Consider the following 22,587-nt stretch of genomic DNA (forward strand, 5'->3'; position numbering starts at 1 on the left):
AACTCCCTGCCTTCATCCATCTACCTCGCTACCTTCTTTAAATCCTTGCTTAAAACCTACCTCGTCAATCATGCCATCATACCCGCACCCTCCTTCTACCCTTGCTCAGTGCCCAACTCCGCCATTGTGAAGTGCTTTGAGATGTTACCCTAAGAGAAGGTCACTACATAAATGCAAGTTATAACTGAATTTGTGTTATAAAGAAGCAATTTTCATTGAGCAGCACTGTTTACAAACTACATTGAGGCAACTTTGATTACAAACTACGCAGAGTTATCACAATGTTTATGGTACTATTGTATATCGGAAGAAATAAAAGAAAATCATCACACTTGGACTAATATGCTTCAATGGTGTACCAGTATATTAATGGACTATTACGTTTTTGTTTATAATTCTGTCAAATTGCTCCCACAAGTTCCTCTGAGTTCTAAACAACTCATTGTACTGTCTGTAAAACAAGTCTGGAATAAAAATCTATACAGCATGACAAATGTTTCCAGAATTCAATACAATTTATATAGCACCTTTCATGTTGAGAAGACATTTCAATGCGCTTGGCACCCGAGCTGGGGATTGAGGAGGGGAAAGTTGATCGAAAAGCACTGTCAAATGGACATAGGACCTTCAACAATGTAATATCAATTACAATCTGTGTCTGGAAACCGCTCAAATTCAAAGAATACCAACATGTTTTTGATATTTATGGTATTAAAAATATTCATTTCGACAGAATAGCATCATAGAAATTACAGCGCTGGAGGAGGCTATTTGGCCCTTGAATCTGCATCAACTCTCAAGGTGTTCATTCAATGCCACTGCCCCGCCCTGACCCCATGCTCCTTCAAAGCTTTATCTTTTATATATATACCTATCTGCTTCCCTTTTGAAACCCCAAATGGTCTCTACCTCTACCACCTTACTTGGCAGGGAATTCCATATCCTGTGACAGACCCGCTGCCTGAGAGGGCTCAGGATTTTAATGAAAAAGTGGGGTGATTTGTGGGGGGCTCCAGCACCAAAAAGCATAAAACATCGCACAAAGCCACCCATATCGGTATCATACAATCACTCGCACCACCGTGACCACTTTCAACTCCCTGGGCTTGGGTGAGTGCAACTGTGAAGCGCTCTGGAACACTATCCTGCGTGAAGGGCTCTATATAAATGCAAGTTGTTGTTGTTGTTGACTGTGGGTGGCTGGTGGCTACCACACTCAGGAAATATCCCAATTTCCTGAATAGCCCTGGTCCATAGCCTAACAACTCATTGTGTGAAAAAAACAGTCACAACACCGATAGAAATTCAAACCATGCATTCAAGTATCGGTAGAATATTAAACAGAGAAATGGGATAGATTTACTGTTTCTTTGAGACAGGAACCGCTGACACAACTGGAATAAGCTGTTCCGTTGATACACCCAGAATTTTAGAGAGCTGGAAAAGATAAACAGAAATAGAAGAAGCGTCAGTGAAAAGAACACCCTTCAAGCAAACACCTACGGGAATCAGACGCAGAATAGCAGTGTACAATTTAAGCAGAATTTGTGTATATGCAGTATATGGAAGGAAATGACACCTGGACTTTAGAAAGTCTTATGATCTGAACTTGAAAATTAGATTACTGTCTTACAGGTAACTGTGGTTTTACACCATTTTTAATTATTATTAGCTATTTTTTGTGCTGACTATCTCTTAGTTTGACATTGCTGATTGGGAGTGTGCTCCAAGTCACCAACACAAACCACGGAGGTCACTGTTGTAGGATAGACTGCAGCAGCCATCACAACTCCAAATTTATCAAAATGTAATTTGTATCCAGTTACAAACTGCTTATTTAGAACTTTGTGGGCCAAATTAAACATCCCATAGGTTAGAAATCACTTTATAATATCCAGAAAAAAATAGAACAATCATAATACACCTTGTATTTGATATAGCGCTTTAACACGTTGTTGAATTGACTCAAAACACTTCATCCGATTTTTACTTTGCATTGACTATATCTTTGTCAGCAATATGTCAGTTATACTATTCACTCTCTCCTCTATCCACATATCAACAGATGCTTTAGTAAGAGTCACAATTAATACTTCATAACTGCTATAATTCATATTTCAAACAATTGTCTTAATACATTTGAAACCTAAAATAAAATCTGGAAACTAAGTGAGAGCCTTCAAGATTAGAATGCAGTATTCCAGTTATGGCTCAGTCAAACAATGCTCTTAGTAGCAATGTGGTTTCCTCGGGCAGTTACCGATCCAAGTAGGAAAATCTGACCTGAGTCCTGCAAGCTAGTATACTTGTATATAGCAGTCTGACTAGATGTTTATTTTGGGAAGAAAACAGCCTTCCCACTAGTTTGTGTGGTGTCTATGTACTCTCTCTTGGAAGAGAAACTTCAAACTAAAAGACTATGCCTTATTCTAAAGCAAATGTGTTTTTTTTCTCAAAAAGTTTTCATTAGAACGTGAACGTAATGCTTTGCGTTCAGGCATTTTTCAATTATTGTCAGCAGTTTATTTTAATTCAAAAATGGCATCTTATACATATGTTCAAACTTTTTTTTAATTATAGTCTTTGTCCCCATTTTAAAAACATTTCCATTTTTAGCTTGACAAAATTTTGACAATGTATTTTCCTATATTTCTGTGTGCTCTACCCGAAGTATATTTATTAATAAGGGCCACAGCTGGCTGGAAAAATGGACTGGAATGGTTCTATTAACATCCTAGCGTTCACATGTATAGCGTTATTGATTTGCTGCTTGCCTCATTTGCACGTCCTTTTCCTGTCTGTCTCAGATCCCTTTCATTTATGCAACTGTTAACCATTCCATTCAAAACAGTCAGGTGTTAATTCCCAGTATTTGCTAATGCTGAGAAACGTAGCAAAGAGTCCAAGGCCCATAAAAAGCATCCTCAACTAATGTTAGAATGAGTAGGAGTGCGGAATTACTAATTTAAATTATTCAATTAACCTTGCGGTGATATTGTATGTACAGTTGGGAAAAAATAAATGAACGAAAAGTTAATGGAATAGATACAAACTTTATCCATTCCATTAGACGAGTTGGTTCCATGATGTTATGAGGTTTTTTTGAAAATTTACAAAAAGTATCAGATTGTTGAGTATCTAGATGCATCTAGATTTGTGTGTTTATTCAAAGGTACAGTCTAATTCACAGTACACTGATGGATTGGCAAGACCTGAATTTAGCTTCACTTTATGCTCAGGATTTTATTTACAATACTTACTATAATTATTTTAGAAATGGATACTTTGCTTACAGACAACAGGGCTTTCATAAAATTATAAAGATTGCATGACATGCCCATTTGTTGGCAAACTTTCATTTTATAGATCAAAGGAAAACAATGTCATTTTAATCAACTCGGCGAGTGTCATCCAATACAATATATTCACAGTGCCATTAACATCATATTACAGTATTAATTTTATCAATCGCAGTCAATAATAAATGATTTCAGAGAATACTTCTTGAATTACTCCGACGCACAACTACAAATATTTTTATGCTTCTATTTATGGATCTGCCTCGGGGAGGAGGTAAGATGGTCTCCTTGGAAGTGAACTGGCTCCAAGGTGACATGTTTGGCAACAGAATGTCAGAATTGAGTCAATCGTCTGTGATGGTCTCGGTAGTCCAGTTCCTGAGCCAGGTGGGTCTGCACAGCCACGCTGCCTCGTTGGCAGGACTTGGAAGGGCAGACCAGTCCCTGGGGCAGGGACTCACCCCGCTCAGCTCCTGTTAACACTGTAAGCCAAACCCAAATGGATAGGGTGTTGCAGCTGATAATCAGCAGGAAGGCTTGTCAGGCAGTGCTCCCAATGGCAAACTGTGCGGATTTAGCGGGTTAGACTCCGGCAGTACCCCCAACGCACACTTTGGGGTCCCCAAGTCCCCAAGCCTTGGCTCTTGTCAATCTGCACCTAAAGCATTCCAGAATTAGGTAAACAGGACGCGTCGCTCCAGGGATAATTATAGGCGAACACATAATTATAAAAATACATTTCAAATGTATGTTTCCATGCGCTGGTGGGACGCAGGGAACCGTTTGGTTGGGATACCCTTTAGGCACTGTGTTGGGTTTTGCTCACGTGTCAGACAGACAGTGACCCAAACCGTTACAACATTCACTTTGCAGACACTAAACATCACATTGTACGTGTGGGATTTATATATAATTAGAATAATAATAACAATAATACTATAAAAAAACTCATAACCTGATTGCAACCCACAAGGGACAGACACACACACACACACACTGTGCTGACGTGAGGTCCCTTTAAGCTGAATGCTCCCTGTGACCCCCTGACTCCCTGTCAGTGCAGTCAGTGCCCCCCCACCCCCCGCAGGTCTGCAGCCCGAGCAACTGAAGGTCAAGCAGAGCTGAGCTGAGTCTGTCTGTCTGTCTGTCTGACTGACTGACATCGGTGCACAGTATTTACCTGAGTTGCTATCGACCTTCGGAAAAGACAAGCCATAACAGGGCATAACGTGGGCCCCGGTCCGCCCGCGCGGCCACAGCAGCTCCGACACCGACACCAACACCTCCCGCCCTGAGCCTCAGCTCAGCCTCAGCCTCAGCCCCGCGGAGCCCTGACTGCCCCCTCCCCCCCCCCCCGCGCTGACCCCTGACCTCCCGCCCGCCCGCCGGGAGCCTCGGCCAATCAACCAACCCATTGCCGCTCTCCTCACCGTCGATTGGCTGAGCCCCGCGGTCAGGGGGCGGGGCCGCTTCGCTGCGCGTTCCGGAACAGAACGTGAGGCGGGAGGTTCCAATGGAACGGAGAGACAATGGCCACTTCCTCTGTGTCCACTTCCTCTGTGTCCACGGTACTGCTCTGTGTGTGTGTGTCTGTGTCTGTGTGTGTGTCTGTCTGTGTATGTGTGTGTGTCTGTGTATGTGTCTGTCTGTGTCTGTGTGTCTGTCTGTGTATGTGTGTGTGTCTGTGTGTGTCTGTCTGTGTGTGTGTGTCTGTGTGTCTGTGTGTCTGCCTGTGTATGTGTGTGTGTCTGTGTGGGTGTCTGTGTGTGTCTGTGTATGTGTGTGTGTGTGTGAGTGTCTGTGTGTGTGTGTGTGTGTCTGTGTGTGTGTGTGTCTGTGTGAGTGTCTGTGTGTGTCTGTGTATGTGTGTGTGTGTGTGAGTGTCTGTGTGTGTGTGTGTGTGTCTGTGTGTGTGTGTGTCTGTGTGAGTGTCTGTGTGTGTCTGTGTATGTGTGTGTGTGTGTGAGTGTCTGTGTGTGTGGGTGTCTGTGTGTGTGTGTGTGTGTCTGTGTGTGTGTGTGTCTGTGTGAGTGTCTGTGTGTGTCTGTGTATGTGTGTGTGTGTGTGTGTGAGTGTCTGTGTGTGTGTGGGTGTCTGTCTGTGTATGTGTGTGTGTCTGTGTGAGTGTCTGTGTGTCTGTCTGTGTATGTGTGTGTGTCTGTGTGAGTGTCTGTGTGTGTGTGTCTGTGTGTGTGTGTGTCTGTCTGTGTGTGTGTGTGTCTGTCTGTGTGTGTGTGTGTGTGTGTCTGTGTGTCTGTGTGTGTGTGTGTCTGTGTGTGTGTGTCTGTGTGTGTGTCTGTATGTGTGTTTGTGTCTGTCTGTGTGTGTGTTTATCTGTATGTGTGTGTGAGTGTGTCTGTATGTATGTGTGTGTATGTGTGCATACAGTAAATCCTGTGAAGTGTTTTGAGATGTCTCATCGATTTATTAAGGCACTATATCAAATGCAAGGATTATTACATGTGACAGACACACACACATCCATGTAATAATCCTTGCATTTGATAGAGCGCCTTAATAAATCAATGAGACATCTCAAAACACTTCACAGGATTTACTGTAAAGTGGTTTGGGATTGTGTATTTTGTGGCGAATTGCAGCAGCCAGTTGCACATAGCAATGTGCCACAAACAGCAATGGATTGAGTGACAACAACAACAAATTACATTTACACAGCGCCTTTCACGGCAGGAGGATGTCCTAAGATGCTGGACAGTCAGGGATCCGCATCCGAGCTGGTGATTGGGATCAGGAGCAGTGGCGAGCAGGGAGGTTAGGAATATGAGGGTGACCGAAGGCACGGTCGAAGAGAAGGGTCTTGAGGTGGATTTTCAAGCAGGCAAGGGAGGGGGCGAGGCAGAGAGACTGTCGGATGGAGTTCCAGAGGGCGGGGGCAGAGAGGCTGAAGGCCCGCCTGCCAATAGTGGAGTGGGCAAGGTGGCGGATGTGAAGCAGGCCAGAGCCTGCTGAGCAGACAGGTTGGTAGGGGGTTAGGAGGTCACAGGTTGGGAGGAGCAAGCCATGAAAGGCTTTGAAGGTAAGGATCAGGGTCTTGAACTGTGTACACTGTGATGGGAAGCCAGTGGAGCCGGGCGAGGATGGGGGTGATATGTTCGCGGAACCTGGTGCGGGAGAGGACACGGGCTGCAGAGTTCTGGATGATCTGCAGCCTGTGGAGGGAGTAGTTGGGGGTGTTTGTGCAGTTGAGCCTAGACCAATTTTAATTCTGGGATTGTTGGCCAGGGCACTGGGAGAAACTCTTTTTGAATAGTACCATGGGATCTTTAACATCCACCTGAACAGGCAGAGTGGATCTGAGTTTAACATCTCATCCGAAGGAAGGCACCTCTGACAGTGTAGCTCATCCCAACACTTCATTGGAGTGTCAGCTTAGACTATGTGATTTTAAGTTTGAGGTTGGATTTGACTGGATTCCTGTAGTTTAGTGGTTAGAGCACGCACCTCGCAAGCGAAAGGACCTGGGTTCGATCCCTGGGCAGGGCGAAAGGTTGGGCAAGTCTCGTTACTCCTATGCTTCAGTTTACCCAGTATTAAGGAGGAACCCAGTTGTTAGTCAATTGACGGATTGCTTTTCTGGGTGTAATAATCTCTTCAAAAAAAGATAAATATAATAATAATTTGGTCATTCAATCCATGTTAAACTCAGATCCCATCTGCCTGTTCAGGTGCATGTTAAAGATCCCATGGCACGATTCAAAAAGAGAAGGGAGTTTCTCCCAGTGTCCTGGCCAACAATCCCGCAAATAAAATTGGTCTTTGTTTCACTTTACGATATGCTCTGTGAAGTGCTTTGAGATGCCTCAAAGCTGTGATAAGGCGCCATATCAAATGCAAGGATTATTATTATTGAACCACAACCTTCTGACTCAGGTGAAATTGCTACCACTGAGCCACGCTACCACATAATATGTGTGTCTGTCTATGTGTGTGTGTGTGTCTGTCTAGCTGTCTGTGTCTGTCTGTTTGTCTTGTTACATCTGTTGGTCTAGCTACGTTTGTCTATTTAGCTGCGGGCGCGCATGTACGTACATAGTTAAGTCGCGTGTGCGTGTAGCTACAACAACAGCAGCAAAATTACTTGGATGTCCTAATGCGCTGGATAGTCAGTGTTTCAGACCCGAGCTGGGGGTCTGGATTGGGGAGGGTGGAGATCAGGGGTTAAACAAGGTGATCGAAAGCACGGTTGAAGATGAGGGTCTTGAGAAGGGTCTCGAAGGAGGCAAGGGAGGGGGCAAGGTGGAGGCACTTCAGGATGGAGTTCCAGAGGGCGGGAGCAGAGTGGCTGTAGGCCCGCCCGCCATTGGGGGGTGAGCGAGGCGGGGGTCGTGAATCAGGTCAGAGCCCACTGAGCGGAGGAATGGGTAAGATGGTAGGGGGTTAGGAGGTCGTACAGATAAGGGGGAGCAAGGCCATGGAGGGCTTTGAAAGTGAGGACCAGGATCTTGAACTGTAACCTCTGTGTGATGGGAAGCCAGTGGAGTTGGGCGAGGATGGGGCTGATAGGGTCACGGAGCCTAGTGCGGGAGAGGACACGGCTGCAGAGTTCTGGAGGGGGGAGTTGGGGAGGCCGACAAGCAGGGAGTTTGCATAGTCAAGCCTCAATGTTATGAATGCGTGTATGAGGGTTTCGGTGGCCTGCGGTGTGAGACAGTGGCGGAGCCGGGCGATGTTGTGTAGGTGGGAAAGGCAAAGTGGATCATGGATGGATGGAGGGTAGAAAGAATGGGTAGGAGATGGGTTGTGAGGGGGAGTTGGGGAGTAGGTCATAGACGTGAGTGGCTGCGTGTGTGTGTGTGTAGCTGCACGTATGTGCGGGCGGCTGGGTGAGGGCGGCAAGGCGCGCGCGGGTGTAGCTATATGTAGCTGTCTGTCTGTCGGTCTAGGACAAGCACGCCTGGGGCTTTAGACAAGGCTTATTGAAGGCAGGCACTCAGAGACTTAGTAGAGAGGCTAAAGTCCTGGGTGATGTAGATTGGGAAAGAGGTGCGAGATTGGAAAATCAGGGCCTGGATTGTTTACATGAAAATTCAGTCCAGTGTATTTTATTTTAAGTAGCTTTTGATAGATCATCAATTGTGCTGGGCTAAGCTGCTTCCGGGCCTAGTCGTAGAAAATAGGACTCACCACGACGAATGTGATTCAGTAACTTCGGTCGACCTTGTATGAACTATAAGGTCTGATTTGCAGATCGTCCTAGTCAGATTGGATGTGAAATAAATAAACTATTCAGTACTTGCAATTGGTATACAGGTAGAACCTTATTAGGTCAAAGTATATCATTGCTGCTTACAACACTGAATTATTTTAAAGTGATATGCAGGCGTACATAGCTGCTAATAAAGTCCCACAAACTTCATTAAGTTGAAACAACAACAAGATTTCATTTATAGAGCGCCTTTCACGTCGGGAGGACATCCCAAGGCGCTGGACAGTTGGGTCGGGACCCGAGCAGAGGGGAAATGGTCAGGGTGAGGGGAGGGAGGGAGCGAGGAGGGGGAATTGGTCAGGGTGAGGGGAGGGAAGGGAGGGAGTGAGAAGGGGGAAGAGAGTCGAGAGGGGAGCTGAAGGCACAGTCAAAGAGAAAGGTTTTGAGATCGGCCTTGAAGGAGGAAAGGGAGGAGGCGGCGAAGGCATTGGGGGATAGAGTTCCAGAGCCTCGGGGCTGAGAGGCTGAAGGCCCGGCCACCGATGGTAGGGCGGTTGGGGCGGGGGACGTGGAGCAGACCGGAGCCGGAGGAACGGAGGGTACGGGCAGGTAGGTAGGGGGATAGTAGGTCGGAGAGGTAGGAGGGAGCGAGGCCGTGAATGGCCTTGTAGGTGAGGATGAGGATCTTGAATTCAATCCTCTGGGGGATGGGGAGCCAGTGGAGGCGAGCGAGGGTAGGAGTGATGTGGACCCGAAGCCTGGTGCGGGACAGTACACGAGCTGCAGAGTTCTGAATGACCTGCAGCTTGTGGAGGGAGGTGGCGGGAAGGCCGGCGAGGAGAGAGTTCCCATAGTCCAGCCTTGAGGTGACAAAGGCGTGGACCAGGGTTTCAGCAGCGTGAGGGGTGAGGTAGTGCCGTAGTCTGGCGATGTTTCGGAGGTGATGGAAGACGGTGCCAGTTGTGGGAGAATATGAGGGTATGAGGGAGAAAGGACAGCTCAGGGTCGAACAGAACCCCGAGGTTCCTGACGGCTTTGAGAGGTGGAGAGTGCAGCCTTGGATGCTGATGGTGTCGGCGCCTGAGGTGCGGAGGCGCTGACGCGAGCAAATCAGGAGGGCCTCAGTTTTCCGCACGTTATAATAATAATAATAATCTTTGCATTTGATATCGCGCTTTTCATGTCGGGAGGACATCCCAAAGCGCTTCACAGAACACACTGTAAAGTGAATTGACTATATATTTGTGGGCGAACGCGGCAGCCAATTGCACACAGCAATGTCCCACAAACAGTCGTAGATTGAAAATGACCAATTTATTATTGTTTTTGGTTTTGGAGGGATTATTATTAGGCGTGTGGAGTAAGGAAACTTGCCCAAGGTTTCGCCCTGCCTGGAATTGAACCCAGGTCTCTCACTTGCAAAGTGAGTGCTCTAACCATTGAGGTACAGGACTCTACGTTGAGCTGAAGAAAGTTGTCTCTCGTCCAGCACTCGATGTCAGACAGGAAGGCTGTCAGGACATCGGTGGTCGTGGAGTTGAGGGTAGAGGAGGAAAGGTAGAGTTGGGTGTCATCCGCATACATGTGGAAGTTAGCCCCTTGTCTGCGGATGATGTCACTGAGGGGGAGCATATAGAGGGTGAAGAGGAGGGGACCGAGGACAGAGCCTTGAGGGACACCGCACGAGACAGTGCGGGGGGTGGAGGAGAAGCCATTTGTGGAAACAAAATGAAGACGGTGGGAGAGGTACGACCTAAACCACTCAAGGACAGGGCCTTGAAGGTTGAGGTGGGAGGACAAGCGGTGGAGGAGGATAGCGTGGTCGACCGTATTGAATGCGGCCGATAGGACGAGGAGGACGAGGAGGCAGAGGGAGCCCTGGTCACAGATGGTCAGGATGTCATTGGTGACCTTGACCAGGGCAGTTTCTGTGCTATGGGCAGCACGGAAACCCGACTGAAGGGGTTTGAATAATGAATGGGTGGAGAGGAAAGAGTGCAGCTGGGAAGCGACAACCAAGGGCCTTGGACAGGAAGGGGAGGTTGGAGATGGGCCGGTAGCTTGATAACTGCGACGCATCAAGGGAGGGTGTTTTCAAAGTGGGAGTGATGGTGGCAGTTTTTAGGGGAATAGGAACAGAGGAGAGGGACAGGTTGATGATGTCTGTGAGAAGTGGGGCAAGGAGGGGGAGCTGAGATAAGGAGTGGAGTGGGGATGGAGTCAAGGGAGCAGGTGGTGGATTTCAGGGACAGGATGAAGTTGGTGACAGAGGGTGGGGAAACGGGTTCGAAGGTGTGGAGGGGAGGATGGGTAGGAGTCGGAGTGTGGGAGGGAAGGGGTTCGGGGGGTGGGTGGAAGTTGGAGGGGGAGTGACCGCGGAGCGGATTCCCTTGATTTTGGATTCAAGGAAATCCAGCATCTGAAAGCATAATCTGGAAGGTTGAGATCAGATGGTCTTCTCCATCCAGACTGATCTCATGAATCACAAATTTATCCATTTTGTTTTGATGAATTTCAATAAAGCAACAGGATACTGAAACACCTTCCCTTCTCTTCAAAATCGTGCCATGAGATTGCATGGACAGGCAGATGGAGGCTGGGGGTGGGCTTGCTATTCATAATCCTTGCATTTGATATAGCACCTTAACTCATCAAAACATGGCAGAAGTGTTTTAGAGTTCCTTTACAGAGTGTAGTGATTATTCATTTGTAAGTGAACTCAGCAGCGAATTTGCGTGCAGTAGTGTCCCACAAACAGCCTTACTTTCATGCAAAAGTCAAGACATCCAGGAATACGTTAAAGAATATTAGCCCAGATTCTGAGCACAATTCTTGCTTAGAATGTGACCTGAACTCAGACCCATTCGAGCCAGACTGAAAGACATACACTTGGATCCAGTCTTATTTGACCTGAAAAATCTGTTGTGTGTCTTAAGTAGGTTTACTTCTATTGTATCTAATTAGGGAAGGAAAAACGATTTGTAGCCATAATCGTAAATCCTCATAAACCAGTTAAAGTGCATTTATCAGTGCATTTTTCTGGTCAGGGAAACATCTATTGCTTCAAGTAATAAAATAAAGCTATTGATGAATGCAGTCATTACAACTAGAACTGTGTGATAAGGTTTGACTATCCTTTAACTGCTGTCTTATCTAGTTGTATGTCAAGTGGATAAATCTGACTTTTCAATGAGGGAAAGTGTGCAGGATCCAAGCTGTCTTCAGAAATATCCAGAAATAAAGATATATGTACAGTGTAAAGGTCTGCTTGCTTTGTATAATCCTCATTATTTCTTGGTAAGATATGGTGAGGAACAAAACAGTGGAAGCACTCTTGGAACTCTCTCCCTCAATTCCTCGGCCTTGCCTTCTCCTTCCACGTTTCCAGATCACGCCTCAAAACCTTCCTCTTCGACTGTGCTTACGGTCACCCTCCTCCCTCCCTCTAGCTCAGAATCAAACTCTGCCTCTGTTAAGCGCTCTGAGACACTACCCCATGGGAAGGGCACTATATAAATGCAAGTTGTTTGTGCAGCATAAAGATAATATGATGCATAAATATAAACAGAAAAATGTAGAAAATGCACAAAAGGTTAATTGGAAAGAAAAAAAAGCTTAATAATGCAAATGAACTTTCTGTATATTTTCGTGGTTATTTTAGATTTCTAAGCATTTGCAGATTTTAATTTGTCACTAACAATAATCAATAATCCTTACAATTGTTATAGTGGTTTTCACTTCAATGGGTCATCAAAGTGCTTGACAGGATATACTGTAAAGTGTAATGACTATTTTGAAGGTGAACATAGAATAAAGCTGAACACATCAAATTTAGTTAAAAGGAATACATGATTTGAAAATGCCTAAGCAAAATAATCATTCAAAAGTTGTACAGTGCAGCGCTGATTCATTATAACAGAAATAAGATGTGGATCCCATTCAGTGCACATGCCAGTGACTGGCGAGAAAGCTAATTGTAACAACTCGATCCATTACTAAAATGACCAGCTTCCAGATCTGTGCAGTGATTTGGAAGGGCAGGCCAGTCACTGGGAGCTGGGACTCTTCCCACTCCGCTCCCGCTAATCCTGCAAGCTAACCCCTAACAGGTTGGGTGGTCCTAGCTGGACAAGCTTGCTGGATAGTGATATCAATGGCAAGCTATGTGGTTTTAGAGTCCAGCAGTACCCCAATGCACACTCCAGTCCCCAAGCCTTGGCTTTGCCAACCAGCACCTAACACTCTTGAATTAGGTAAGCAGGATGTGTCCCTCCAGGGAGAGAGTGCATTCCATTCCAACAATCTATCAGGAATTTCTATGTGTCTGGGACGCATGGAATTCTCAGTTTGGTTTGGATACTCTGAAGCATAGTGATGGGTTTCCGCATGTGTCAGACACCCAGCTGACCAAACAGAAGGGAAAGGAAAATAAAGTACCAGGAGATATGGCATTCTAGAAATATTCAAATAAAAATAATTATAAAATCGATGACAAATTGTGGAAATAAAAATATAAACTGGTGGGATTTGGGATTGCGTTCAGAGTATTGAATGTTCTGTTTGTGATGTGATTTTATGTGACTGTAAACGTGCGATAATTTGTGCTGTCCTTTAGCTTTAAACAGGCCTGTATTTCCATAGGGTTGGTTTTAATGCCAGAGTATTATTTTATCAAAATGTTCGTATTGTAACAGTGGTTTGGGTGGCTTAATTCTGTTTGTTCAGGAAAGTCTATGCTGGTATGTATACTTGATAGAAATTGCACAAAAATACCACTGGCTCGGAAAAGAAACCTGAAGCTCTTCAGGTCACTTGTACACCAGATCTATTGCCAGACCCATATAGCTTCACACCGCTTGCATTGCGTACATTTCTTTTACTTGTGGAATGTTTCAGTGGAAGACATTGTGAGCCCAGGACACAGGTTGTTCCAAGTGCTCTCAATTATATCCTTTGTTATTGAAGCCTGAGATCAGTCAACTTGCTAAAAAAAAACAGGCCTCTTCTGCCAGCAATTGTAACACTGTACTCCAGTCACAAACTGTCTTCCTTTCACTCTGCAGGGCTGCTTTGTTTTCAAGCCAAAAGGATCCAAAAAGAGAGCGCCTACTTTAACAGGTTAGTGTCTTCTGGTCTAATTTATTCCAAATGTTTACAGCAATTTGAAGTTGTACAGTACCTCTAACCTCTCAAAATGCTTTATGGAGTGGAAGCCGAGTAGGGTTGGAGAGAGGGTAGGCGTGGAAGTTTGTATGCTTATCTATTATGCTGCCGTAAGCATCTTAACTTTTCATTTCAAAACTAGCCATAAAAACGTTTTTAAATGAAAGAAGAAAGAAACATACCGAAGGGTCTTAAGTAACACGTAGAGGTATTTTATTCAGGGTGGCTCAATTTTCTTGGCGCTAACCATTAAAAGAAGTCTTAATTCTTCACTTGTTTGGCAAAGTCTTGAATCTTTGCTGAAGGGTGACCTTTGGGACTAAAGAAAGCAGAGACAAAAACACCTTTGCAATCCTACAGAACTCATAAGATCCAAATATAATATTAGTCTTTGTTACATTTGGCAGGACTGATGCCAATAATCAATTTACCAATAAAAACCTGATTACCTTTCTACTTTTTTTAATGATTCCATTCTTTCGCGTCTCCCTTGCCCTCAGTTTATCGAGATGGATGAGCCTGGGCTTTTTGAGTTTAAAAAGGCCATTGCAGCTTACATAGTGGATCCTTGAAGCAGCAATGAGTTATTAAAAACTGCCATGAGTCTAAATCTACCACTAGGTGAATGTAGGGTAAACTCTGATACAGCCTGAAGCAAGCCACGTGCACTTGTGCTGCCAAAAGAAGGCACCTTGCAATTCAAAGTCAGAGGTAGCGTCACGATGAGACGTAAATGTAAACCTTCCATTTTCCCCCCAAGCCCTAATGGAGCTTGTGTTGGCTGAAAAGTTCATGTGATTAATAACTTGCTTATTCATTCTCTCAGATATCTAATACTGCCAATCTTTAGTCTCATTGAAACCATTCTCCTTTCTACGTTATACAGCTGAGTTTTTTAATAAAGGCAAAGCTGTTTCAGAGAACGTCAGGGTGCGATTTGCTACCTATGAGTCACTATGGCAACAGACAAAAGAGGAGATTGAGGTAAGTAATGCTGTAGCCTTCTGGCTGAGGTTTGAAGTGTGCATTAATAATAATAATAATAGTTGCATTCGCTATTAGAGCCTTATCACATGGGGCAGATGTCATTGTATCATTGTGGGAATCAATTAATTGATAGCAATCATCAGAAAATTGCTCTTTTCTACATGAACATCATTTCACCTCCCCCAGATTTCCACTTTCTTTACTGTAATTCTGCATCAGTACATTCCGCACAGTGTCACTGTGGATTACATGTAACCTTAGCATATCAATATTTCAGTATGGTTCAAAGCTGCTAGTTTTGCTCTCTACAAAATTCAGTGCCAATTAATCAAGTCATTTTAACAGTAGTTTGTATGTTTTTTTTGACTTTGTTCTTCTTCAGAGGAGGAAGAGATGTTTCATTTTTGAACTGAGCTGTTGGATACACATAATCTTAACTATTTTGAAGGGAGAAACCCTGAAATAGAACTTGCATTTTTAGATTCTTATCACATTGGTGAATCTCAAAATACTTCACAAGTAATGACTTATGAGTGTAATGAGTGTTTTGTGGGCAAACGCAGCAGTTATTTGTGCGCACAGAATCCCACAAACAACCATGAAGTGAATGGCCAATTTATCTGTTGGCCAAGGCACAGAGAGAAACTTCTTCCTTTTCCTTCTGAATAGTGCCATTGAATCTTTAATGTCCATCTGAACAGCCAGATGGAACCTTGGTTTGATATCACACTTGAAAATTGACACCTCCAGTACTGTGCTGGAGTGTCAGCCTGTGCTGTAAGCTCAAAGCCCGACTTGGGGCTTGATCAACAACAACAAATTTTATTTATATAGCGCCTTTCACATCGGGAGGACATCCCAAAGCGCTGGACAGTCGAGGGTTGGATCAGGAGGAATGGAGGGTAGGGGTAGGAGGGTAGGGGTAGGAGGGTATGGGTAAGAGGGTGGCCGAAGGCACAGTTGAAGAGTCTTGAGATGTGCCTTTGAATGAGCCAATTGAGGGAGCAAGGGAAGGTACTGTGTGATGGAGTTTCCATGGGTGGGGGCAGAGAGATTGAAGAACGGACTACCATTGGTGGGGCATGCCGGGCGGGGGACGTGGAACAGGCTAGAGACCTCAAGTTTCTGACTCAGGTGAGAAAGCTACCAACTGGGCCAGGCTGACATACTTATAACGGCATCTGTTAAGGGAAAATTAGGAATGGGTATTTTCTATAGAAATTCCGCTAATGTAATGCTATGAAGCTTTGGTGACCTCCCATAGGGCGGAGCATTGAGTGCAGTGCTCTATTCCCATTTATGATGACTTGGGAGTGGAATTTCTCAATAACATAGCAGGGGTAATTGTGCTCAAAAAGTCTGTTCTCCAGCTGTCTTCAGCAAGCGGATCTAAAGCAAGACATATGATAACCAGGGCCAAAGAGAGATCCCTGGAAGTTGTTTTGTTTTTGAGTTTGGCTCAAATCTTTGTTGCTCAAACCATTTCTGTTCCCGAGCAATGAACTTTCTTCCCCAGTCTAATCTCACTTTTTATCGCCTCCAAAAGCATAGCTATCCTAAAGTGCTGATTTTCACAGCACAAATAGAATCTCCTGTAATTCTTTTATTAATTACATGACTTCGGCATGATTACCCTTAGTTCCTTCTGTATACTTGTGGTGCACAATATAGCTACGTTTACATATGGTTTAAATGTGACGAATACTAGACTCTATAGCCTTTAGCAGCACTAGTTTAATTGCATTAAGTTACCTCCTTATCGTCTTCCTTCTGAACTGCCCCACCCTCACCCCACCCCCCACCACCCCCATTTGTGTAAATAAATGCATTTTTTTTAGCGACTAGGGAATCTAAAAGAAAATTTAGACTAACTACTAACTAACTAAAAACTAACTACTTCATACAGAGGGTAGTGAGAATGTGTACCTGCTACAACATCTGCCTGAAGCATTTAGAAGGGAGCTGGATGTACACAAGAGGGAGAAGGGACTAGAAGTTATGGGAGGGAGTAAGGAGTGGGTGAGACTCATGTGGAATATAAATTTTGGCATAGACTAGTTAGTATTTCCAGGCCATACCGTCTTTTTATATGTAAATCTTGCTGAAATGTAACAGCTTTTGTTAAAAAATGTACTGGAAAACGATTAAAATATGTATTTATTTACTCATTCTGAATTAACTGAAAGCTAAATAAATCTAATAGTTCCATTCCTCCGATGACTTGATAAAGTCACTGCCCGAGAATGGAGCTGTTTACAGCCTCGATTCCCAATCTGTGCTGAGGTTAAGTGATCTGTTTAGGCTGAAGTTGGAGTGCCCTACAATAATAATAATAACCCTTGCATTTTGGGCTAGGGTGGAAAATTAACCAGGGTTCCTGATTGCTATGCAACAACAACAAAATTACATTTATAGTGCCTTTCACGTCGGGAGGACGTCCCAAAGCGCTGAAAGTGTACACAAATGAATATCGAATGGATTCAGCACATTTGGACTCTTCTCATTGTCTTCTTGCCCCGTGGGCACATGACCAGAGGTGACTTTGGAACCATTACCCAAACACGAGTCATTGCCATCGAGAGCTGGGATGGGGTTGAATTGTCAGAAAATCTCACGTTTTTAAGAAGCCTTTGAAATCAATTTGCAGATTTTTTTTAAAAAAGGCAAAGTACTGCAGATGCTGGAAATCTGGTATAAGTACAGAAGCCACTGGGAACACACAGCAAGTCAGGCAGCATCTATGGAGAGACGAAAGTGACTTACCTTTCAGGTCAATGACATTTCATCAGACCTTTCCTCTCTCCCTAGATGCTGCCTGACCTGCTGCATGTTTATTGCAGATATATATACAATTTGCACAACTTGATATGAAACGTAACACTTAATATAATATCAAATTGTCTCAAAGCACTTCTCAGGTAATTAGTGTCAAGGGTAATGACTGTATTAATCCAGCCTCATCATCCTGCAGTATTGTGTTGTGATCTTTATTGCAGGCATTACAAGATAATTTGAACAAGAAGATGTTTGGCAGCTTATTATCGTTTATTAAAAATTCCCACTCCGACCTTCAATCAAAATCAAAGAGCTGGAGCTACCAGATGCGGTGCAGCGAGATCCCTACAGCAGCACTTGTTCTAGGTAATCACATCAATCAACAAACAGGAGCAACATTAAGCTCATAGCACCTGATATTGCAAAGCAAAATCCTAAATTTGACATTCCTTTCTTACATGATTTGTTTCTCTCTCTGAGCACTTGCCGATTGAAAAGGATATGAAGCGAAGTAAAGCTAAATATTGAAATGACCCCCACCCCCTACCTTCTTGTTCTCTCTTCTGTATGTCATTCCGCTTAGTGACTTACCGACAGCCTTAGCCACATGAAGCAAATCTATTCAGATGTCAGACAGCCCTGGGACTTGGACGATTGATGATCCGTTTGAGTCGTGCAGTTGCCTAGTTTGAACAACTGGGTCAACCTGGCTCAGTTAGTAGCACTCTGGTAGCCTGTGGCTCAGAAAATTGTGGTTTCAATGTTGGGACTTGAGTTTATATTCATGGCTGAAACTCCAATGCAATAAGGGAAAGTCCTGCTTTATCAAGAGTCGCTATCTTTCAGACAAGGCATTAAACCGAGTCCTGATCAGCTGTTCGCGTGGAGGTCCCATGGCACTGTTTTGAAAAGAGAAGGGAGTTTGTCCTGGCCAACACTCCTCCGTATTAATTGGTCATTTGACTCATAGCTGATTGTGGGCTTGCTGACGCAATTGCTGCTGCATTTAGCAACAAACATAGTCAATATCTTTGGCATGATAAGACCAGTAAAAAAACAAGATATTTTGTCTTTCTAAGTTGAAATTTTAAAAAAACTTATTTGGTGAAATCACTATCTGAAGTGAAACTACTGTATATAATACAGACCTGGAAAGTCCCAGGTTTGAACTATGCTCTTTGCTAAGTTGGTTGACCTCAGCTGGGTGAGGTTACTGTGGGCAACAGAGAATTTGGTCCAAATAGGATCAGTTCTTTTGCTCCCCTCCCCCCCAACTACCATATACTAATGGTTTTGTTTGTTTGTGATAGTTGTGAATTGTTCAAAAATCAACATTCTGTGCTTAGATATTAATCTCCCCAAGACCACATACGCCTCCTCTTCCATCGCTTGAATGCCTGTTTATGTTTTTACCTTACAGGTGTGAATGTGCCTGACCACGAGATGACATTTCAGAAACTGTCTGATCTTCTACAGGAATCGCTTACTCCATATGTAGTTTGTCTGCAGGGCAAAGATTTTACTGGTACGACCTGATCCAATTTATATAACAAGTATTTTAATGCTTTCTGTCTGATTTAAACACATAATCACATGCGAGTATGAACACAACTTTAGTACACGCTTGTATCTGATGTAATAGGGTCAATTTGACAGTGCGTTCAATATTTAATAAACATTGAAAATCCAGATGTCAATTAGACTCTTTCTCATCTCAGCCATTCCTTTCTCAATTATGAGAGGATCAGATGCTCAGCCAGCTGTGTAAAGCGCTTCCCGAGCTGAAAGCTGCTATATTTACGTAAACTGTCTTGTGTTGTGACGCTGAGATCCGCAAGCCAAAAGCTCATTGCAGGCTGGTCTTTGGGGATTTCTGTCCTGATGGAATGAGGACATGAGTGTCCCATGTTCCAGTGTTTTCTTATTTTCACAGCTGTAAAGCAAGTTTTGCAGACAGTTCTGGTTCACCTTATTGGCAGACGTGTGTATGATGATGAAGACGAGGAGGATGTCTTCTCTGTTGACTTCTCACAGAAAAAGATATTCTGCTCCATGGCATCCCTCTGTGGCTGGTATAGAGCTGAGACTCAGGTAACAGCTACTTTTCATTGACAGTTACTTTTCTACAGTACTTCTTGACGTATCTCTCATTTTAAAAAAAAAGTAGGAGTACCATTAAAAACTTGTGATGGTTTCTCAAAACGTTGGCTGATCAGAAACGTGCTGGAGAAGTTTTCCACTTTATTAGTCAATATCCAGCCGAGAATATTGTCAGCATTCACTATTAGTTTGATCCAATGAGGAGCCCTGTAGCTCAGTGGTTAGAGCACTCACCTCGCAAGTAAGAGACCTGAGTTTGATTTCCGGAATCAAAACACTGGGCTGGTTTCCTTACTCCACACGCCTCTGTTTACTTAGTAGTGAGTAAGAACACGGTTGTTAGTCGATTGGTGAATCGCTTTTCTGTGGGTAATTCCTTCAAAAATAATAATAAATTGGTCACTTCAATCCATGACTGTTTGTGGGACACTGCTGTGCGCAATTGGCTGCTGTGTTTCATCCACAAATATACGGTCAATTCACTTTACAGTATATTCTGTGAAGCGCTTTGAGATGTCTTGAAGATGTGATAAGGCACTGTATCAAATTCAAGAATTATTATTAACCAGTGCCGCACAATCTGAGAAGTGGCTATTTTTACCCAAATCCTTTGATTTAAGATAATTTGTCTTGTTATTGATTACAGACCCCTTTTAGAATGTTAGTTTTATGTATATTTTTTAAAAATCAAGTTGTATAGTTAGACTGATGTCCATAATCAAAGTCGCTGTTTTTTCTTCAAAAGCCTGGCTGTTTGTGGAACGTTACTATGCGAAATTGTCTCTCGTTCACCCACAAAATTCATGTTCGCTACACTTTACAGTAAATTTTTTCTTTGAGACATCCTCCCAATGCAAAAGGGTCTACATCAGATGTAAGGATTATAATTCCAACAACAACAACTTGCATTTATGGAGTGCCATTCACGTTATACAGTAATGTCTCAGAGTGCTTTATTAGGACAGGATCTGATGCCCAGCAAAGGAGAGGGGGAGGTGGCTATAGGTACGTTGGAAGAGGTTGTACTTGAAGACAAAGCGAGGGGTGAGATAGTATTAGAGAGAGGAATTCCAGAGGTAAGGGCGAAGGAATTGAAATGCTTGGTTATTATTATAATAATTATGGTCCAAACAAAGAAGTTGTGTATTAAAATCTTCATGGGAGCATCAGACAATATTCCTGGCTGTACTGAAACCATGTTATTGAGGCTAATTGAGCTGTACTTTATTCTGTCAGAAACCCACCTTCAGCAGCCCAGGTAAGAAGAGGAAATCCTCTTCTCCACAGTACGAACAGTCCCCTCCTGTCGTGATCATCTTCAAGGACCTGGAGAGCTTCCTTCCCAAAGTTCTGCAAGATTTCCTGGTCATTTGCAGGTAAAGTCAAAGTGAGAAAAGGCTCAGCTAGAGGGCACAATACTCATAGACATACACCATCAAGTTTAGATACAACCTCGATTATCAATGTCAAATCTGTGCTGTAAATTTCTGTTTTGATGGTCCACGCAAACACTCTCCAGGTAGCAATTCAAAGTAGAACCCAGGCTGTTTTCCCTCCTCTTGCCTCGCCCTGGAGCACTGAGGGCAACTGTAGATCAGGTAACTCAACACACTGGAGATTGTAACCAGCACCATTTGGTCTATGGCTTTATGTGCTGGTACTTGGAGCCACTAGGGCACTTGGGATTTCTCTTAACAATTTTGAAGTACAGTAAATTTGAAGTAAGTGAATACGGTTTTATGGGTTGGAATGGAAATGGTGGTCTTTTCAGGGTAAGATATGGTTTGGACTTCCCAAGTGGAATGTTGTTCCTGGGAGCCAATATTAAACCTGATTTTTTAAATTAATATTTCAGTAATTACATCCAGCAACTCCCTCTGATCCTGATTTTTGGAATCGCCACATCATCTGTCGCACTCCACCGAATGCTACCCCAGTCAGTGTCCTCACTGCTCTGTATTGAACTGTTTCAGTCACTTTCCTGCACTGAACATTTGGCCGCAGTTATCGATAAGGTAATTCTTGCCCAGTAATCTACGACTGAATAGATTGTCTATCATCACACTCAAGTTGGGCAGCAGTGGATCCAGTTTACTGGATAACTGATGTAATTCTGTGCAGCACAAAGCTTCTAAATGGTTTATTTTATGTTAAATTCTTGTTAAATTAAATGTTCACTATTCTTTTGAAGTAAGTTTGTATTTTTTTTAATCTTCAGATGAAGTTGTAACCTGTGTTGCTTTACTTTCTTCCCTTCTCTTCCACCATTAGTGTTTCTTTATTGGTATTATTTGTATTGCAAACGAAATTCCAATCTTACCACTATGTATGTAAACCAGTTTAAATTAAAAGGACAGCAGGAAGCATAATATTTTAGAAAAAGGAAAGTTAATTTGGATTATAGGTGAGGTTCGAGGCAACATAGCTTCATTTTGATAAATCACACACTGTATTGTGCATTTGTGTGTGTATATATATTTGTGTGTGTATATTATATTTTTAATTGTGTGGTTATATGTTTGAGGATATGTGTTTTTATTGTGTTCAATGCAACATTTTTGCTGGAATGAAATCGATGTTGCCTATATGTAGATTGACTGAGAATAACCTTTATCTTAAAAAAGTTCTATTTCTCTCGGTTTGATCTTATGTTTATGTATCCCTCACAGTTAATCCTGACGACCAAATTCCCGTTTAAACTCAGTGGAAAGGTGCTCCGGGTTTTAACCAGCATATTTTTATATCATGATTTTTCTGTGAGGAATTTTATCAAAGGATTCCAGGTAAAGAGAAACCAGGCTGGCTCCAACATTTCAGCAATAATGCTTTGGCAGTAAAAATAGAAATGTGGTTATTCAGTTCCTTCCTTTAATCTTTCCCTTCCTTTGCCTCATATGCACAGCTGTCTCTGCTGGAGCACTTCTACAGTCAGCCTCTTAGCCTGTTGTGTTGTGCACTGAATGAAGCCAATGCCCGAGTACAGGATTTGACCCATGATGATTGTGAGCTGATCCGTCAAGTGCCTTCCTTTATGAGGTGAGTGGCAGCGACTTGTTTTCTAGCAGAGTTGATGAATTCTATTATTAGCATTGTACC

The 22,587-nt window shown here is 43.4% G+C and overlaps 2 protein-coding genes across 4 annotated transcripts in view; one reads left to right on the forward strand and one right to left on the reverse strand.

The window, feature by feature from the left end:
• The window catches only part of rars2 (arginyl-tRNA synthetase 2, mitochondrial), a 38,550-nt gene extending 33,914 nt beyond the window's left edge, over positions 1 to 4,636 (reverse strand). The window contains exons 1-2 of the mRNA XM_042332887.1: positions 4,480 to 4,636; positions 1,364 to 1,437 (exon numbers count right to left, since the gene is read on the reverse strand). Of these exons, the coding sequence (XP_042188821.1) occupies positions 1,364 to 1,437; positions 4,480 to 4,515 (110 nt within the window). The 5' untranslated portion in view covers positions 4,516 to 4,636. The remainder of the gene's footprint in view (positions 1 to 1,363; positions 1,438 to 4,479) is intronic.
• Positions 4,637 to 4,760: 124 nt separating this feature from the next.
• orc3 (origin recognition complex, subunit 3) overlaps positions 4,761 to 22,587 on the forward strand; it is a 35,815-nt gene continuing 17,988 nt past the window's right edge. The window contains exons 1-10 of one of the 3 annotated variants that reach the window (XM_007905074.2): positions 4,761 to 4,867; positions 13,530 to 13,584; positions 14,516 to 14,613; positions 17,613 to 17,757; positions 18,812 to 18,916; positions 19,325 to 19,482; positions 20,728 to 20,867; positions 21,347 to 21,506; positions 22,161 to 22,274; positions 22,394 to 22,527. In XM_007905074.2, the coding sequence (XP_007903265.1) occupies positions 4,829 to 4,867; positions 13,530 to 13,584; positions 14,516 to 14,613; positions 17,613 to 17,757; positions 18,812 to 18,916; positions 19,325 to 19,482; positions 20,728 to 20,867; positions 21,347 to 21,506; positions 22,161 to 22,274; positions 22,394 to 22,527 (1,148 nt within the window). In that variant the 5' untranslated portion in view covers positions 4,761 to 4,828. Of the gene's footprint in view, positions 4,868 to 13,528; positions 13,585 to 14,515; positions 14,614 to 17,612; positions 17,758 to 18,811; positions 18,917 to 19,324; positions 19,483 to 20,727; positions 20,868 to 21,346; positions 21,507 to 22,160; positions 22,275 to 22,393; positions 22,528 to 22,587 lie in introns of all 3 variants that reach the window. The other 2 variants (XM_042333525.1, XM_007905075.2) reach the window with 2 other exon arrangements.

This window comes from Callorhinchus milii, unplaced genomic scaffold, assembly GCF_018977255.1.
Source record: "Callorhinchus milii isolate IMCB2004 unplaced genomic scaffold, IMCB_Cmil_1.0 Scaffold3, whole genome shotgun sequence".
In the NCBI taxonomy this organism is placed as follows: domain Eukaryota; kingdom Metazoa; phylum Chordata; class Chondrichthyes; order Chimaeriformes; family Callorhinchidae; genus Callorhinchus; species Callorhinchus milii.